General features: G+C 37.6%; 3 protein-coding genes across 4 annotated transcripts in view; all 3 read right to left on the bottom strand.

Moving 5' to 3' along the window:
- Positions 1–20,000, bottom strand: part of LOC135206747 (A disintegrin and metalloproteinase with thrombospondin motifs adt-2-like) — a 315,467-nt gene that overhangs the window by 197,436 nt on the left and 98,031 nt on the right. The window lies entirely within an intron of this gene.
- On the bottom strand, positions 1,805–4,992 carry LOC135211202 (acanthoscurrin-2-like). Its single transcript, XM_064244468.1, has 4 exons — positions 4,900–4,992; positions 2,903–3,061; positions 2,208–2,664; positions 1,805–2,001 (listed from the first exon to the last, which is right to left on the bottom strand). The coding sequence occupies exons 1-4, from the start codon at positions 4,990–4,992 to the stop codon at positions 1,988–1,990; spliced, it is 723 nt and encodes a 240-aa protein (XP_064100538.1). The 3' UTR covers positions 1,805–1,987.
- Positions 7,233–8,317, bottom strand: LOC135208774 (glutamic acid-rich protein-like). The gene is made up of 2 exons (XM_064241326.1): positions 7,699–8,317; positions 7,233–7,491 (listed from the first exon to the last, which is right to left on the bottom strand). The coding sequence occupies exons 1-2, from the start codon at positions 8,062–8,064 to the stop codon at positions 7,435–7,437; spliced, it is 423 nt and encodes a 140-aa protein (XP_064097396.1). The 5' UTR covers positions 8,065–8,317; the 3' UTR covers positions 7,233–7,434.

Consider the following 20,000-nt stretch of genomic DNA (forward strand, 5'->3'; position numbering starts at 1 on the left):
CTTTGTAACTTGTTTACTTCCACGTATTTATATTTAATTTTACTCCACACTCGAGTACTTTCAGACCCTATCTGTGGCCCATTTTCAAGATATGTTTGGGATGTCAGGCTGGGTCAAGGCCCAGCAGTCTTCTAGAACTTCTTCTCGTTGCGCTGTCATTTATGTGATGGCTGTTCTGGTTTCCTTGAGAGTTGCCAATTCCCTCTTGTCGCTCTGATATCTTGAGCTGATGGTCAATGGGATTAACCCTTGTGGTAAAGGGAGTGGTCACCAAAAGTCTGTTGGGCAGGAAACCTAATCTCCAGGTCAGCAAGGGTCAATCTTAGCTTCTTTTAATATCAAAGCTCGGCTTATGGGATCTTCTGAGGTGAAACCTTTGTTTCCTTCTATTACTTTAATCTCTCTGATGAGTGCACCTTCTACTACCCTCGTGTGACTAATTTTGTTGTTTTTGAAATCCATCCTATGGTCATTCTCCCAACAATGCCTAGCTATAGCACTCCCCTGAGAGTTATGCTGTACTGCCCTTCTATGTTCTTGGATTCTAGTCCATATTCCCCTGATTCCCCCACATATTTGTCTCCACAATTGTTGCAATTAATTATGTATACCCCCGCTACATCATCTGTATTAATGTCTTCTCCTTCCAATTTATTTTTACATACTTTGTTTTTTACGGTATTTTCAAAGGTATATACAAATTTATATTTACTTTCTTTCATTTTTGAAGTGATTTGTTTCATTTTAGTCATAAAAGGGAGGGCAACTATTTTCTTGTTTTCTTTATATGTACTCTCTACATTTGCTCTGAAAAATTTTTCTAGCTTTGTCGAGTGCCCTTTTTCTGAACCATTCCGGGTATGCTAATGCATCGAAGCTTTTATCGATGTAATTTATTTCTTGCTCTATCTTGCAAGGGTCACACGTTCTCATTGCCCTAAGAAAATATACCTGTTAGCCCAACCCCTATTTTTGATATCATGACTGAAAAGAGAAGAAATGAATTATATGAGTTTGTATGTGTGGGCTTTCTATATGTGCTGAATTCATATCCTGTTTCTTTTCTTTCTATGAGTATGTCTAAAAAGGGCAGTTTATTATCGTTACTTTTCTCTAAAGTGAACTGGATATTGTTATTAAACTTATCCAGTTCACTTTAGAGGAAAGTAAAAACAATAAAATAAGATTGCCCTTTTTAGACATACTCATAGAAAGAAAAAAGAAAAACGGATATGAATTCAGCACATATAGAAAGCCCACACATACAAACTCATTATTATTCATTTCTTCTCTTTTCACAGTCATGATATAAAAATAGGGGTTTCTAACAGTTTATTTCTTAGGGCAATGAGAACGTGTGACCCTTGTGTTAGGGAGGTATTAGCTACATCTTCCTTACCACGTGAAATGAGAATTAAATAGAGGGCAACACCTTGTACATACAGCCTTCATTAGACTGCTTCCAAGTTGTGGGAGATTTGTCTCACAACACGAGCCATCACTTTGGCCTCAGTAATAACAGTATGTTCTCTAGTTTATATGTTCAGCGAACTCTTGGTAGTTTTAGATCTTCTGAGCACATTGATAGCTATTGTTTTTCCTATCCCAATGAAGTCGTGAGTCATTATGATTCACCTGGAAAATTGTTTGGAATGTGATCCATATTGCAATTTCGTTTTGAGTATCCACCATTTCCTCTTCCCTCACTCGAAGAAAGTTGACGAATTTGATGAATAATAAAGATATTTGATTGTCTAGATACTTATTATTCAGTTCACTGGAAAACTGTCTTCTTTCAGGTTTTCATTGAGAGGAGAAAAGAACAGACATTGAAAAGTTTCATAGCAACTTAAGTGGTTGAGAGACGGTTCCATCGTTCGGTATTTGATGAAATGCAAAGAAAGGTTTGGAATGAAATGTAAAGGGCCTTTTTATTGGGTTTATTCAGGGAATTCTTAGACAGTCTGAGATTTCGGAACAATGCTTCTTAACGACCATAACCTGGAAAAGAGAGATGTGTGTTAATGATCTTTATAATAAAGTAATTTGTCAGATTCGTCATCCTCCCTAAGATAAAAAATGGAATATACTGAGATGCTAATTTGTTTGTTTTTGTCACAAACTTATTACTTGTTTTAATATGAAAGTGCAAAATGTTTTGTACCTAAATCAAAGTACAATAGAAAACTTAATTTTTTGCTTCATACCTCCACTGCTACCGTATCCACCACCGCCTCCAAATCCTCCTCCGCCTCCTCCACTTCCTCCATATCCTCCACCTCCACTGCCTCCGTAACCTCCGCTCCCACCTCCTCCGTAACTTCCTCCTCCACCTCCACTTCCTCCGTATCCTCCGCCTCCACCTCCACCTCCTCCATAACCTCCACCTCCTCCTCCACCTCCTCCATAACCTCCACCTCCTCCTCCAAATCCTCCACCACCGCCGCCACTTCCGCCATAGCCTCCGCCGCCACCTCCTTTTCCACCTTCGCCATAGCCTCCACCTCCTCCTCCTTTTCCTCCTCCACCATAACCTCCACCTCCTCCTCCTTTTCCTCCTCCACCGTAACCTCCACCTCCTCCTTTTCCTCCGCCTCCTCCACCATAACCTCCCCCTCCACCTCCAGCAGACACTAGTGCCACTGCACAGAGCACCACAATTACCTGAAATGGAAAAGGAAAGCGATCAGAAAAATAGGTATTAGAAATGCGGAAAAAGACAGAACAACTGGTAATCTCTCCTGATGCCCTGTGAAATAATAAGTGTTTTCTTGGCTGTTTCGTGCTCGACGCAATACTTCATTATGTGGTATGAAAGCCAATGGTATAAGATACTAATAAAAGAATGATATTTTGCAGTAACTACGAACTTATCATTTCGTACTGTAACAATCTGACTTACTGTTTTCAGCTTCATCTTGAGACTGGAATCAGGTCTTGACCGGATGAAGTCAGCTGAGTTCTGATGCTGGTGATTCCCTCTGCTTCTCTTTTTATAGTTCGGTCCACTTCTGCCTTCACCTCTTATCCCCCTCCCCCATGTCCATCCTCGGCGCTCTTTCTATTTGTTTCACCATGTGCAGTTTAGTTTTCTTCGATTTCAAAATCATTCCTTGTTTAATTTCTTTTGGCGTTCATTAACCTTGATGGCTGACGTGGTTCGTTCCGCTTGTTACATAATTATGTTATGTTTCTTCTAATATGTTTTCAATATTTTGACGTTTGTTTGTTCTTTGCGCCGACTTTATTTTCATCTCGTGTTCGTTTGTGTGGTGGATATAATTGTGAACTTCAGATTTTAGTCTGCTCTTCCTGAAGTCGGTTATTGTGTTTTGTTCATAAATTTTAAGATTTTTTTTCAAGATTTTTTGCGTGTAATCATGTGCCATAAGGATTGCATTAACTTTGAAAGTTCCTTTTTTTTTCTTTTTAGATTTTCATGATGTGAATTTTGTCTTAAACTATTTACACGACTGATTTTCCTTCATATTCCGACTTACTAGCACCTAGAAAGTGAGCCACATTTTTCTCTGCGTTTCACGGTAGAAATTGCAGTCAACAATGTTTAAATATTTATTGGCTAAATTTCAATTCTTTTTGGCTTTATGGACGTAGTATTATCAGTGTCTCAGTCTCCTCTGCAGAACCCGCTCTCATATCATGTTATCTATTAAAAAATATTTTTTTTAGATATAAAATTAGACTTGATTCATCTGCTTAAAATAGGTCCAACCTAAACAAGCAAAAGATGCTCCGAAATTTCTTGGGCACAGTTGACTTTTCTGTACAGCGTACAATTCTCTGTGAGCTGCCGCCCATACAACTTTCTCTCATGGCCCGGTGGTGGTCTGTCCTCTAGCGTTTTTTTAAAATAAAATAAAATCTACTGAGGCTAGAGGGCTGCAATTTTGTATGTTCGATGACTGAAGGGTGGATGATCAACATACTAATCTGCAGCCCTCTAACCTCATTAGTTTTTATGATCTAAGGGCGGACAGGAAAAGTGGAGACGGGCAGAAAGCCATCACAAAAGTTTTCTTTCACAGAAAACTAAAAATAAACTTCATTCCACTGTAATAGGTAAGGCCCAGGTATTTGTCGGATATTAAATATAATGAGTGGCTAATCATTTCGAAAGACCAAGGCCAACTAAAGTTGCATCTCTACAAACAGCTGCCAGTTTGCCATGATGGTTTTGACTTTTTGCTTTTATAGATATCTATATATATATATATATATATATATATATATATATATATATATATATATCTATTATATATATATCCTTATATATATATATAGATATATATATATATATATATATATATATATATATATATATATATATAAAAGCAAAAGTCAAAAACCATCATGGCAAACTGGCAGCTGTTTTGTCCAAGATGCAACTTTAGTTGGCCTTGGTCTTTCGAAATGATTAGCCACTCATTATATTTAATATATATATATATATATATATATATATATATATATATATATATATATATATATATATATAATAGATATATACATGTAATATATATATATTATATATATATATAGATATATATATTATATATATATATAATAATATATATATAAGTATATATACATGTATATATATATTATATATATATATAAGATATATATATATATATATATATATATATATATATATATATATATATATATATATATATATATACACACACACACACACACACACACACACACACACACAAATATTAAACCACAAATACCATGGAATATCGAATTCAATATGCCTTTCCAATATCTTGGGCTGAAAGTAATATTAGTGCTTCTGTACCGGCTAGGTGTCAGACGGGTTTGTACTTCTGATTTTTTTTAGCAAATATGTAGGGATTAGGCTGCTAGACTCACCCCCTTTTCTAGAACCTTGGGGGTACCTGTCCGCTTCCACCTCGATTGAGGTGGAACCCTGGGGGTACCTGTCCAAGAACCCTTGGGGTACATGTCCAAGAACCCTTGTGTTACCGTCCAAGAACCCTTTGGTTATCGTCCAAGAACTCTTGGGGTACCGTCCAAGAACGCCGGGGGTACCTGTCCAAGAACCATTGGGGTACCGTGCTAAATTTTCAGATGGAATACTTTAGGAATTGTTAGGAGACAGAAGATTAAATTTTAACTTCTTATTTTTGGAATGTTCGAAATTAAAGCCGGTAATGTGTTCGTTCGTAATCACCATCACGGGCTAATCTTGTGATTCTCGGTTTATTATTATTATTATATTATTATTATTATTATTATCATTATTATTATTATTATTATTATTATTATTATTATTATTAGTAGTAGTAGTAGTAGTAATAGTAGTAGTAGTAGTAGTAGTAGTAGTAGTAGTAGTAGTATGTTCGTTGTTTCCGTGGATTTATTAAAAAAATTGGAATTGTCTGGTGAGAAGGGTTGGGCAACCGGTATATCATAAAGCTCAGTTTTACCAAATAAGACTTTTTATCTACATTTCCTGTGAACAAGTTTATCCCTGATCTACAGCTGTCGGTATTATAGTCGACTAGTTTTCTTCTCTTCTTTGAGGTAACTTTTTGACACCATGTGTTTGTAGTGTGAGAAAACATGTCTTTCTTAATAAAAACGTCTCCTTTATTTCTGCAGCAAATTCAGAGAAAAGGACAAATTTCGATGTGAATCTATGGTTGATATTTCATTAATCCTTTTATGTCTTTGTGGTGAAAGTAGGAAAATAATTTTTCTTCAACTTTCATGGCTTTTGCAGTTTATAATGTCATACTATTATCTCATCCTTCCAATATATTTTTGGTTATTGATTTTCCTTTCAGATTTTTCTTTTTCTTTCAAACGTTGTTCTAGTGAGAATTTTACGCAGTGTTCTTCCTTAACAACGAACTCTCTTAAGAAAAAACCAGTGATAGAATATTGTAGGAATCGTAGCTAGACAAAACTGAAAGAGTGAGAGACTCCAAACATAAATGTAACAGAATTAAGAAACGCTAAAGTCGTGGTTTGATTAATTTTTAGCAATTTACAAATTTAGTTGATGGCTTCACATCAAAAATGAGGCATTTCAAGTTACTACAACTATCCTATAAAAGCCTACTAAAGAGGCTTGTATGGTATTTATGTTAATTTGACACATTTTGTTGTAGATTATTATTGTTGCTTTGTTTTTAAAAAAAAATTTCATGACCCAAAGTAACTGGAGCAGCTTCTTTCTTTAGTTTAGTTTGTTGCATAATTTGGATCTTTCGTAGATAGTGACCCCAAGGGTTTTCGTGGGTCATTGTTAAGGACTTAACATTTCTTGGTGGTCATTATCTTTTATAATATTTACAGGCTTTTGTTTATGTTTTTACGGTAATCACCAACATTCTTGTATACGCTAAACAAGCCGCAATGGTGGATACATACCCACTTGGGTATGTATCCATTATTATTATTATTATTCTTACGATAAATGTACATTAAGGAGATCGAAATTTGATAAGAGAGATTGGAAACAAAGCGTGGAGAGAGAGAGAGAGAGAGAGAGAGAGAGAGAGAGAGAGAGAGAGAGAGAGAGAGAGAGAGAGAGAAAGTAAATGAATTTCACTTAGCGGTCAATGAGTGATCGCTTTTATAGGCTATATATTGAGACCAAGTCTTTGTAATTTATGCAAAGTATCCAGGAAGACAAATTAACACCTGATGAAACCTAGTCAATCGCTTGTTGCCTATTATGCAAAAGAGCTACTATTTACATTGGCTTATTTACATTGTAATTGTGGCAGAGGATTTTCTGCACCGTCAGGGAGGTTTGAGCTGCATTTTCCTTACCTACACAAAATGAAAATAAAATAGAGAGCAACTCCTTTTACATATAGCCTACATTATACTGCTTTCATGTTGTGGGAGATTTTTCTCATAACACGAGCCATCACAGTGGTTTCAGTAATAACAGAATGTTCTCTAGTTTATTGTGTTGCTGTTGTGTTCAGCGAACTCTTGGTAGTTTTACATCTTCTGAGCACATTGATAACTATTGTTTTTCCTATCCCAGTGAAGTCGTGAGTCATTATGATTCACCTGGAAAATTGTTTGGAATGTGATCCATATTGCAATTTCGTTTTGAATATCCACCATTTCCTCTATGGTTTGGGTGTAATGAATCAGATCAAAGACCCTTTTAATCTCCCTCACTCGAAGAAAGTTGACGAATTTGATGAATAATAAAAATATTTGATTGTCTAGATATTTATTATTCAGTTCACTGGAAAACTACCCTCTTTCAGGTTTTCATTGAGAGGAGAAAAGAACAAACATTGAATAGTTCCATAACACAAGAGCGATGAGAGACGTTCCATGAAAAATGTCCGGTATTTGATGAAATGCAAAGAAAGGTTCGGAATGAAATGTAAAGGGCCTTTTTATTGGGTTTATTCAGGGAATTCTTAGACAGTCTGAGATTTCGGAACAGTGCTTCTTAACGACCATAACCTGGAAAAGAGAGATCTTGTGTAAATTATCATTATAATAATATACATTGTTAGATTCGTCATCCTCACTAAAATAAAAAATGGTATATAATGAGATGCTAATTTGTTTATTTTTGTCACAAACTTATTACTTGTTATAATATGAAAGCGCAAAATGTTTTGTACCTAAATCAAAGTACAATAGAAAACTTAATTTTTTGCTTCATACCTCCACTGCTACCGTATCCTCCACCGCCTCCAAATCCTCCTCCGCCTCCTCCACTTCCTCCATAACCTCCACCTCCACTGCTTCCATAACTTCCGCCTCCACTTCCTCCGTAACCTCCGCTCCCACCTCCTCCGTAACCTCCTCCTCCAAATCCTCCACCACCGCCGCCACTTCCGCCATAGCCTCCGCCGCCACCTCCTTTTCCACCTCCACCATAACCTCCACCTCCTCCTCCTTTTCCTCCTCCACCATAACCTCCACCTCCTCCTCCTTTTCCTCCGCCACCGTAACCTCCACCTCCTCCTCCTTTTCCTCCTCCACCGTAACCTCCACCTCCTCCTCCTTTTCCTCCGCCTCCTCCACCATAACCTCCCCCTCCACCTCCAGCAGACACTAGTGCCACTGCACAGAGCACCACAATTACCTGACATTGAAAAGGAAAGCGATCAGAAAAATAGATATTAGAAATGCGGAAAAAGACAGAACAACTGGTAATCTCTCCTGATGCCCTGTGAAATAATAAGTGTTTTCTTGGCTGTTTCTTTCTCGACGCAATGCTTCATTATGTGGTATGAAAGCCAATGGTATAAGACACTAATAAATGAATTATATATTGCAGTAACTACGAACTTATCATTTCTTACTGTAACAATCTGACTTACTGTTTTCAGCTTCATCTTGAGACTGGAATCAGGTCTTGACCGGATGAAGTCAGCTGAGTTCTGATGCTGGTGATTCCCTCTGCTTCTCTTTTTATAGTTCGGTCCACTTCTGCCTTCACCTCTTATCCCCCTCCCCCATGTCCATCCTCGGCGCTCTTTCTATTTGTTTTACCATGTGCAGTTTAGTTTTCTTCGATTTCAAAATCATTCCTTGTTTAATTTCTTTTGGCGTTCATTAACCTTGATGGCTGACGTGGTTCGTTCCGCTTGTTACATAATTATGTTATGTTTCTTCTAATATGTTTTCAATATTTTGACGTTTGTTTGTTCTTTGCGCCGACTTTATTTACATCTCGTGTTCGTTTGTGTGGTGGATAGAATTGTGATCTTCAGATTTTAGTCTGCTCTTCCTGAAGTCTTCGTGAGGTCGGTTATTGTGTATTGTTCATAAATTTTTAGATTTGGTTCCAAGATTTTTGCGTGTAATCATGTGCCATAAGGATTGCATTAACTTTGAAAGTTCCTTTTTTTTTCTTTTTAGATTTTCATGATGTGAATTTTGTCTTAAACTATTTACACGACTGATTTTCCTTCATATTCCGACTTACTAGCACCTAGAAAGTGAGCTACATTTTTCTCTGCTTTTCACGGTAGAAATTGCAGTCAACAATGTTCCAATATACATTGACTAAATTTCAATTCTTTTTGGCTTTACGAACATAGTATTATCAGTCTCTTCTGCAGAACCCGCTCTCATATCGTGTTATCTTATTAAAAATAATTGTTTATATATGAATTTAGACTTGATTCATCTGCTTAAACTAGGTCCAACCAGGACAAGCAAAAAATGCTCCGAAGTTTCTTGAGCACAGTTGACTTTTCTGTACAGCGTACAATTCTCTGTGAGCTGCCGCCCATACAACTTTCTCTCATGGCCCGGTGGTGGTCTGTCCTCTAGCGTTTTTTTTAAATAAAATAAAATCTACTGAGGCTAGAGGGCTGCAATTTTGTATGTTCGATGGACTGAAGGGTGGATGATCAACATACTAAATCTGCAGCCCTTCAACCTCATTAGTTTTTATGATCTAAGGGCGAACATGGAAAAGGGGATGGAGACGGACAGAAAGCCATCACAGTAGTTTTCTTTCACAGAAAACTAAAAATAAAACTTCATTCCACTGTAATAGATAATGCCCAGGTATTTTTGTCGGATATTAAATATAATGAGTGGCTAATCATTTCGAAAGGGGGGGGGGGGGGACCCAAGGCCAACTAAAGTTGCATCTTGACAAACAGCTGCCAGTTTGCTTATATATATATATATATATATATATATATATATATATATATATATATATATATATATATATATATATATATATATATATATATATAGGCTATGCAGGTATATCACATACATCCATTCTGGAAATTGCAGACAACCACATCAGAAGAGACATCTATTGAGACGTTTCGCACATACAATGTGCATCTTCAGTCTGTTGAGATAAAAACACATACATATTAACATTCAATAAGAGCAGAATTCTTAATATAATAATCAAAATACAAGACTAAAATTAACTTAAAATTGACAAAAAAGAACTAAAAATTGACAAGTAAAAACGAAAAAGTAAAAAGTACAAATAAAAAACAAATACCAAGGCGCAACCAACCGTTAGCTGAGAAGGAAGGAGGTAGAATGACTAGACTTGGGCTAGAAGTTAAAACGTTGACTATGCCAGATCTTTCCTTTCTTTGCGATTCTGAACCATCGGCCTAATGTTTCTTTAGTATTAAGCGGTTTTATCGTTGATGTAATGATGCTTCAGTCTAAATATACGTATACATAATGTATACGCTCACACACAAATATTAAACCACAAATACCATTGAATATCGAATTCACTATGCCTTTCTAATATCTTGGGCTGAAAGGAATATAAGTGCTTCTGTATCGGCTAGGTGTCAGGCGGGTATATACGTCTGATTTTTTATATATCTGTAGCGATAGGCTGCTAGGGGGACTCACCCCCCCACCCTTTTTCTAGAACCTTTTGGGGGTACCTGTCCGACTTCCACCTCGATTGAGGTGGAACCCTGGGGGTACCTGTCCAAGAACCCTGGGGATACATGTCCTAAAACCCTTTGGATATCTGTCCAAGAACCCTTGTGTTACCGTCCAAGAACCCTGGGGGTACCTGTCCAAGAACCCTGGGGGTACCTGTCCAAGAACCCTGGGGGTACCTGTCCAAGAACCCTTGGGATGGCTGTTCAAGAACCCTTGGGTTACCTTTCCAAGAACCCTTGGGGTACCGTCCAAGAACCCTGGGGGTACCTGTCCATGTACCATGGGGGTACCTGTTCAAGAACCCTTTGAGTACCATCCAAGAACCCTGAGGTACCTTTCCAAGAACCCTTGGGGTACCGTCCAAGAACCCTGGGGGTACCATCCAAGAACCCATGGGGTACCGTCCAAGAACCCTGGGGGTACCTGTCCAAGAACCGTTGGAGTACCATCCAAGAACCCAGGGGGTACCATCCAAGAACCCTTGGGGTACCATCAGAGAACCCTGGGGGTACCTATCCAAGACCCCTGGGGGTATCTGTCCAAGAACCCTAGGGGTATACCTGTCCAAGACCCTTTGGGGTACCGTCCAAGTACCCTTGGGGTATCGTCCAATAATTCTGGGGGTACCGTCCAAGAACCCTGGGGTTACTTGTCCAAGAACCCTCGTGGTACCTGTCTAAGAACCATAAGTGTACCTGTCCAAGAACCCTGCACGTACCTATCCAAGAACTCTGGGGGTACATGTCCAAGAACCGTGGGGGTATACATGTTCAAGAACCGTGGGGGTATACATGTCCAAGAACCGTGGGGGTATACATGTCCAAGAACCGTGGGGGTATACATGTTCAAGAACCGTGGGGGTATACATGTCCAAGAACCGTGGGGGTATACATGTCCAAGAACCGTGGGGGTATACATGTCCAAGAACCCTGGGGGTTATACCTGTCCAAGAACCCTTGGGGTACCATCCAAGAACTCTTGGGGTATCGTCCAAGGAAACACCTCGTGGTTACCAAAGTCCAAGAACCCTTGGGGTATCTGTCCAAGAACCCTGGGGTCACCTGTCCAAGAACCCTGGGGTCACCTCCAAAAAAAACCCTTGTGGTCCAAGAACCCTGGGGCTACCGTCCAAGAACCCTGGGGTTACCGTCCAAGAACCCTGGGGTTACCGTCCAAGAACCCTGGGGTTACCGTCCAAGAACCCTGGGGTTACCGTCCAAGAACCCTTGGGGTACCGTCCAAGACCCTTGGGGTACCGTCCAAGAACCCTTGGGGTACCGACCAAGAACCATGAGGTACCTGTCCAAGAACCTGCTGGATACCTGTCCACAACAGTAGGTGGAGTTAGTTGGCAGCAGGCACTTCACAAACCCAACAAACACGAACCAAGAGCTCCATTACTCGCCCACGCTATAGTTTTGAAGCTTTACCACATTTCTTCGCAATATATATATGTGTCTGCATACATACATTCATACATACTTACATACTTTTCATATTTTTACTACTTTTACCAGGAACTTTCGGTAAGAATGGTTGTTGAAATATTTCTTAATCGCCAAACAGTAGCTTCCATTTTTTTATTCACAGAAGCCGTTTACCGTTTTAATAACACGAAACCAGCTGTTTGGATTTTTATGTGAGGGAATAAATTGTACAATTATGAATGTTCTCTTTCATATTTTCTATAAATGTTTCTCCACATCAATAATTTCTATGAACGCTGACTTTATGCAGCTCTTATGTCTTGGATATTTCGTAGTAATTTGTTTTATTTTCCTGTAATAGGCTGTACCTTTCGTTTACACCTATTCTTAGCCTTGAATCGATTGTATTTATCATAATATTCATTTCTATAGTTTGTTTTAAGTAGTTGCCTTGAATCGATACTTTTGTTTTAATGGTTTTCACTGAAATATTTTCTGCCGACTCTTTAATGGTTTATGCATTGAATCATTAATTGTGCCCAGACATTTTCCTTGAAATATCTGGGCAATTTATTGAAGTTCATACGTTGAATGTGTACTTTGTTTTTCATTAGATTGCGTTTATCTTCTTTACATTATTCTGTCGAATAATGTTTCAATATTTCCACCTTGAATCTAATAAAACGTCATTTTCAATGTTTGTTCCGTTTATGTGAGTGTTTCATAACTCAGTAGTTCGGCGCTGGACGAGTGGTTTTCGAGCTCGGCCACCAATCTGGTGGTCCGAAGTTCGATTCCCGGCTCTGCCAACGCGGAATCAGAGGAATTTATTTCTGGTGATAGAAATTAATTTCTCGGCATAGTGTGGTTCGGATCCCACAATAAGCTGTAGATCCCGTTGCTAGATGACCAATTGGTTCTTAGCCACGTAAAAATATCTAATCCTTCCGGCCAGTCCAAGGACAGTTGTTAATCAGCTCAGTGGTCTGGTAAAACTAAGATGTACTTAACTTTTCATAACCCAGTTAATAAGCATCACGTATAGCACTTGCTTGTGTGCGTAAAATGTTCGAGAGGACTATTTAATTTCAATAGTTAATGTTTACACCTTTTCATTTAGTCTCTTGGCGATCAATCAAATATTTGAATACTCGTGTTTAAATAAGATTTTACAATTGGCTAAATAGGTGCATGTTAACACTGAAAGAGCAGAAATAATTTTACTAATATTGATATTTCTCTCTTGATGTTTGCATATTTTCTGCTACAACCTATTTTGTATTTTTGCCTTAGTTATTTTTTTATTTGCGGTCATAATTCATAAATGTTACCGTTGAAGTTTAGTAATATCAAGACGTAATATCTTAAAATTATTATCTCATAAATAATTCCAAATAGGCTTGACGTCATATCGTTTGCACGAATGTACGAGTATAATTATCAATTTTTTTGGACATCTTGAAGGACAAAGGCAAAAATTCATTCATTAACAAGAATACCGATTTTCCAAGTATCGAACTGCAAGACTCCTCCATATTTATTTCAAGTGAAACCCAATAACATTGTGCTATTTGTTGTTATTGGTGCACATTGATCGTGAGAAGGTTACCTGTTTATTTGGCCATTTTTCCTTTTTTTTTCTATCATATGTGGGTACTTCTTATGCTTGAAGTTTGCTTTGTAAGTTAAAGGCCTTTTAAGCGTGTTCCAATGTGAATAATTTTACTAATATTGATATTTCTCTCTTGATGTTTGCATATTTTCTGCTACAAACCTATTTGTATTTTTGCCTAGTTATTTTTTTATTTGCGGTCATAATTCATAAATGTTACCGTTGAAGTTTAGTAATATCAAGACGTAATATCTTAAAAATTATTATCTCATAAAATAATTCCAAATAGGCTTGACGTCATAATCGTTTGCACGAATGTACGAGTATAAATTACAATTTTTTTGGACATCTGAAGGACAAAGGCAAAAATTCATTCATTAACAAGAATACCGATTTTCCAAGTAATCGAACTGCAAGGACTCCTCCATATTTTATTTCAAGTGAAACCAATAACATTGGTGCTATTTGTTGTTATCTGGTGCACATTGATCGTGAGAAGGTTACCTGTTTATTTGGCCATTTTTCCTTTTTTTTTCTATCATATGTGGGTACTTCTTATGCTTGAAGTTTGCTTTGTAAGTTAAAGGCCTTTTAAGCGTGTTCCAATGTGAATAATTACCGATTTTAAACAAAAATAGATATAATAGTAAACAAGAAGTAAGTTTTCAGGGTAAAATGGATCTCAAAGGAAGCGTTACATTAAGTATTTATTTATTTGCGATACATCAATGACTGAATTCAGTGCCAGCTCCAGTTGCCTCATCAATATCTCGTCAACGGCATAACCTGAAAAAAAAAAAGATGTTGATAATGTATTGAATTATGATAAATAATTATAGGCTACGTACGTAGAGTATGTTATCTTGAAGCCAAGAGGCTCCAAAAACGGACTATTCATTATTATCTTTAAAAAAAAAAAATTAAGAATTGCAAATTTTCTTTTATTTACCTCCACTGCCCCCGTACCCACACTCCCGCTGCCTCCGTATGCACCGCCTCCAAATCCTCCGCCACCTCCTCCGCTTCCGCCATATCCTCCACCCCCATATACACTGCCGCCGCCTCCGTTTCCGCCGTATCCTCCACCTCCAAAGCCACCACCGCCTCCGCCACTTCCATATCCAATGCCTCTCCACTTCCACCATATCCTCCTCCGCCACCTGTGCTTCCACCGTATCCTCCTCCACCACCTCCGCTTCCACCATATCCTCCTCCTCCAAATCCTCCTCCACCACCTCCGCTTCCACCATATCCTCCTCCTCCAAATCCTCCTCCACCACCTCCGCTTCCACCGTATCCTCCACTTCCTCCATAACTTCCACCTCCGAAAGCACTCCCCCCCTCCTCCGCTGCTGCCGTATCCCCCACTTCCTCCCCCTCCGTATCCTCCTCCTCCTCCTCCTCCTCCAAATCCACCTCCGCCTCCTCCACTTCCGCCATATCCTCCGCCCCCCCACTATTTCCGTAACCACCAGAAGCTGACGCAAGCGCCATGACAGCAAATACGAGAACTGCCTGCAGTTGCGAGGAAAAAATGCTTTACACAATATTTGTACCCATACGTACATTCGTGTGTGTTATATATATATATATATATATAATATATATATATATATATATATATATATATATATATATATAATATATATATATGTATATATATATGTGTGTGTATGTATGTATGTATGTATGTATGTATGTATGTACGTTTGTGTTTATTTTTGGCAATTTAACAAACCACAACGTACTGCCACCAGTACCCTTAATAGGTGTTAATAACTGTAATGATAAATATGAAATATATCATTTACTCTTAAGTTTGTCCTTCAGTTATCATTCTTATGACTACCACTGTACTGCTGTGATCAGAATTGATTTCGGTGTAATATTGAGGGTTCATCAAATTTTCCTTCTCTATGTGGCTGATTAATGTAATGAAGACTAACCGTTCCTCCTCTTTTAAAGTGAATAAGATATACAGTTGCGTCTTTCTTATTGTTAATCGGTTTTGATATAGTATAGTGAAGTGTCGTATTCTTGAAATGTAGTTTGATTTCTGTTGAAGTCGTATAATCATTAAAAAAAATATTGGTGTATCTTGACTCACGGTTCTCAGTTTCATCTCGATTTCTGACGCAGCTGTGACCGATAAAAGTAGAATTGAATCTAATGATGGTGTTCACTTACGCTCCCCCTTTTATACCACTTACTGGAACTTTTGTACCTCCCCCAGTTTCCGACTTCCTCCCCCACTCGTCCCCAATACCCCGCACAATTCCTTCTGTGTTTTAATGTAATAAGGTCCTTTACGCACTCTATCGTATCCATGTTCTTTGTCATTCTTTTTCGTTGTTGAGCTTCTATTTTTTAATTACCTTCACCATTGTTTATGTGTGTGTGTGTGTGTGTGTGGTGTGTTTGCGTGCGTGAAGAATAATTATCCTTGGGCTGTTGATACAGTTTGTTTGATCTCCTTGCACCTTATTATCATATCTCATTTTTGTACCGAACCATCGATCTGAAATATATATATTTTCTTTGTTTCAGTTAAATGAAACAATTTTTTTCCAACCTTCGTTCATTTCTTATTTTCTTTGCGAATTATTTGCATACTCTCAATATAGAGGAAGAGGAATACCTGAATTTTCACGAATTATCGTTTTTCAAGTTTATATTTTGTCTCTACAGACTAAAACTATTCCGACACTTTTTATTGATTGATTAATTTTTTAAACGAATCGTTAGACTCATCGAAGCAATTAAATGCTTTGAACTCCACAGCAAAGATATTTCTAGCTGTAAAGTAACCTGATTGTAGAAGTATTCTAGCAAGGCGTAAGTTTTCTGTCATGATTTATTGTTGATCAATTAAAAATAGTATGAAAGTGCGCGTGCCAGGTTTTGCCTCTTTTGGTAAGACAACTTAGTAAATAAATATATACATTAATTAATAAGTAAACATGATAATAGTCGCCCTCTCATGCGGCACGATATATGGACTACAGAACCTTTGATTTTGGAGTGTAGCGTTGTGAAATCTATTTATAGGTTGACATTTAAACATCTTTTTTTTTTGTGACCTACTAAGAAGTGGGTCAGTTGGTGACTTGTTAGGAATTGTGTCAGGTTGTAACGTAGTAGGAACTACGAAAGTAATTAATCCTTTCAACCACTGGGTCTGTTTGCATTCTGTTTGGAAGTGTGTCACTTTTATAAGTTTTTCTGTCACCAACATATTGGGGCTTTAATGACTTTGTTGCCTACTAGGAAGTCTGTAGCCATACTGAAGTGTGTCAGTTTATAGCATATAAAAAAAGGCATCAGTATATAGGGTATCATTCAAAATGGGCCTTGTATCTCTTTCAACTGCTGCATTGGAATGCCAATTGAATTTGTCAGTTTTTAGCGTTTAAGAATTTGCGTAAGGTACCTTTTCGGAATTAAGCCATATTGTAGGGAGTCTTTGTAGAATATTTGCTATACAAATCGATTTATTCTTTATTACAAATAAAATAAAATGCATACTTTTTTTTAAACAACTTTTTCGTATCTTTTTTTACATATTTTTTCAAGAGTTGATCAAAAAGGCTAACAGGTGTTTCATACCCATTATACTTTTTACTTAAGTATAATCTTGAATACTTTCCTTGAATTAACATCTTGCTATTCAGTAAAAGAAATCTTGAGGTTTATATACCATATAGTCTTATACTTGTTATGGAATGATATTTAATAATAATTATTAATCAGTTGTTTAATTAATTATTTATTAATAGTCTTATCCATCTTAACACTCGGGAACCCATCGTTCCATGTTTTAGCAGTTAAAAAATGCGTGAAATTTAGACAACCGACAAAGAATAGTTCTGTAACCAGAGGGAATTCGCGTATCTTTCCTTTCATTCTTTCAAGCACTTTTGTTCTGAGATCAGACCGTCTTGGTGTATGAAAAGGAGTCATTTGAAACGTGAAAATAATGCTTGTTTTGTCGGATGTTACATCACTCATGTGTGTGCATCCCATCCTGTTGTTATTTCACGCTTTCTCATTCGTTGTGCTTTTTTTTTTCTCTCTTCCCATCTTTTCTTCGTCTCGTCTTCCTCCTTCGCTTTCGGTGATCAGCCTTTGGTGGTACGTTATTGTTGCGTCGTTGCTCCCGTTGAGAGGACGCTATTGATACCGTTCATTTTTCATTTGTACATATTTTTCCCTCTTGCAATGGAAATAGTCTATATTTTTACCCTCGTGTTTACAGTGGCATATTTTGCGAGGTCATTCATATTTTCTTCTCGTCATTTCCTAATTAGCACTCGAGAAAATGGCATCTCAGAATGAAGTCGACGTTTCACAAGGACTTTGCGCGTGCTTTGTTTATCTTTGTGTACGATCACTTGAGCCGTAACATGAATTTGCATTTTTTGTCTTATTTTCTAAATGCTTGTTCATCTCCTGTCTTGGTGGCAGTCTCAGTCTGATCTCACCTTAATAATTGCAGCAACTGCTTTCAGATTGACTGGTCACGCATTAGAAATTCCGTCGTGACGCATTTTTGCCAACAACTTCTAATTTAAGGGATTGTAGTGTAAAGTTCTTGCATTGTGCACAGCAATTGATGCACTATTTTCTTTCATTTCGGTCTGGTTTCTAATACGAATTGTGTTCAGTTCCAAATGCTGAAGGGGACCTGTCTAGTCAAATCATTTTGATTTGGTGAAGGCGTAAAAAAAAAAAAAAAAAAAACAGTATCTGTTCCTGTAGGGTTGATTGTTACATCGGGATATCCGCTGCTTTGTTCACTCATCCTCCTCCATTTTCAGTTATGTCATGCCTTCCACTCCTTAATCTATTGCCGTTTACCAGCTGGAACGATCACTGTTTGCATTGATGCGAGCGGACGGGAACACAGCAGTTATTGCATTGGATATCGGTCTCATGACTTCTCCCGCGCGAAAAGGTCGACAGTGGTATCGATATTCGTGGAGCTAGGTTGAGTCTCCCATCAAGCCAGTACGTTCCAGAGGAATGGCATTTAAATGGTTAATCTGCGTCTTATTGATCCTGCTAGGTTATGTTGGTTAGCATGATTGGCAGTTTCGTCTTGAACGGTTGTCAAGTGAGTTATCCATTGATTTTGTATGTATGTATATATATATATATATTATTATATTATTTATATATATATATATATATATATATATATATATATTATTATATCTATATATATATATATATATATATATATATATATATATTTATCGTATTTATTTATTTATTTTTTTTTTTTTTAAAAGTTTTTTTTTTTTTTTTAAAAAGGGTTTTCTAGTGTGTCTCCGAAGATTGATAGATTCTAGACATTTTCATGTCGAAGTAGTATCTTTGCGGATGAGCGCAAGCTTATTAATGCCTGTTGCGAAGGATTGCATATGTGCACACTGCAGTAGTTACAAGCCAGTTTCTCCAATTCCTTCCTTGTGGTCTCCAAAGATGATGAAAAACGTATTTTCAAACCACTCCACAATTTTGTGGCCTCTAAAGGATTGTTAGCTGATAGTCAGTATGCATATAGGAAGCAGTTAAGTACCAGGCGATGCTCGTTTAGATTTGACGTGCCATTTGCAAGACAACCTAGAAAGGGTTTTGAGTGTAAAGTAATTCAGATAGATTTTAGTACTGGTTTCGATTATGTAAATCACGAAGTCCTTACTTATAAACTTCAGAATCTTAGAGTGGGTGGATATGATTTACGACTACGTCAAGATTTCCTTACAAGTAGGTAGCAGCGAGTTATTATTGATGGGGTCTTAGCGAATCGAGACCTTTAGTGTGGAGTTCCACAACTGTTCTTGGTCCGCTGTTATTTTTAGTGTATATAGATGGAAGACAAGTCAAGTCTCTACTTATGAGAAATGAAGCTGCCCTTAGTCTCAATTGTGACATGTAATGAATTAGTGAATGACATAGTCGGTGGGGTATAGGGCGGAACTCCAACAAAACGAAAACACTGTTGATTAACAGATCTCATGCAGATTTTCCACCCCCATTCTCCCCTTCAGAATGGGACTCTGCTGAATGAGTCTGAAGCTTTAACTATACTTGGTGTAACTTTTGACTCACTTCTGCCGCACGAAAAGGTATCGTACTTAAGGGCTTCATATAGGTATAACAGTGATGGAATCAGTGTAATCATTTTTAGGTTCTTTGTCCTTCCTTTAAAGAATACTGATCTCCAGAGTGATGTCTGCTCCTGCCAGAAATTTATCTCTCATTTGATAGAATGGTTCGCGGTGGCAGGTTTCTCTTCCTAATATTAATAGTTAAGACTTAGACCATGGACGGATGGTCTCTTGTTTGTCAATTTTTCATTTTTGTATTTTAGTAGATCTTTAACATTCACAATTGGTCCCTGATGCTCTTTTCCTGCCGAGAGAGAGACCAGATATGCTGAACGGTAGCACCAATGTGCTATAAATGTACCTCGCTATCGAACTTCTCAGTTCCAGAGGTCCTTTGTGCTTCACACCGTTGGACTG

Source organism: Macrobrachium nipponense, chromosome 11 (genome assembly GCF_015104395.2).
Source record: "Macrobrachium nipponense isolate FS-2020 chromosome 11, ASM1510439v2, whole genome shotgun sequence".
Taxonomy (NCBI): domain Eukaryota; kingdom Metazoa; phylum Arthropoda; class Malacostraca; order Decapoda; family Palaemonidae; genus Macrobrachium; species Macrobrachium nipponense.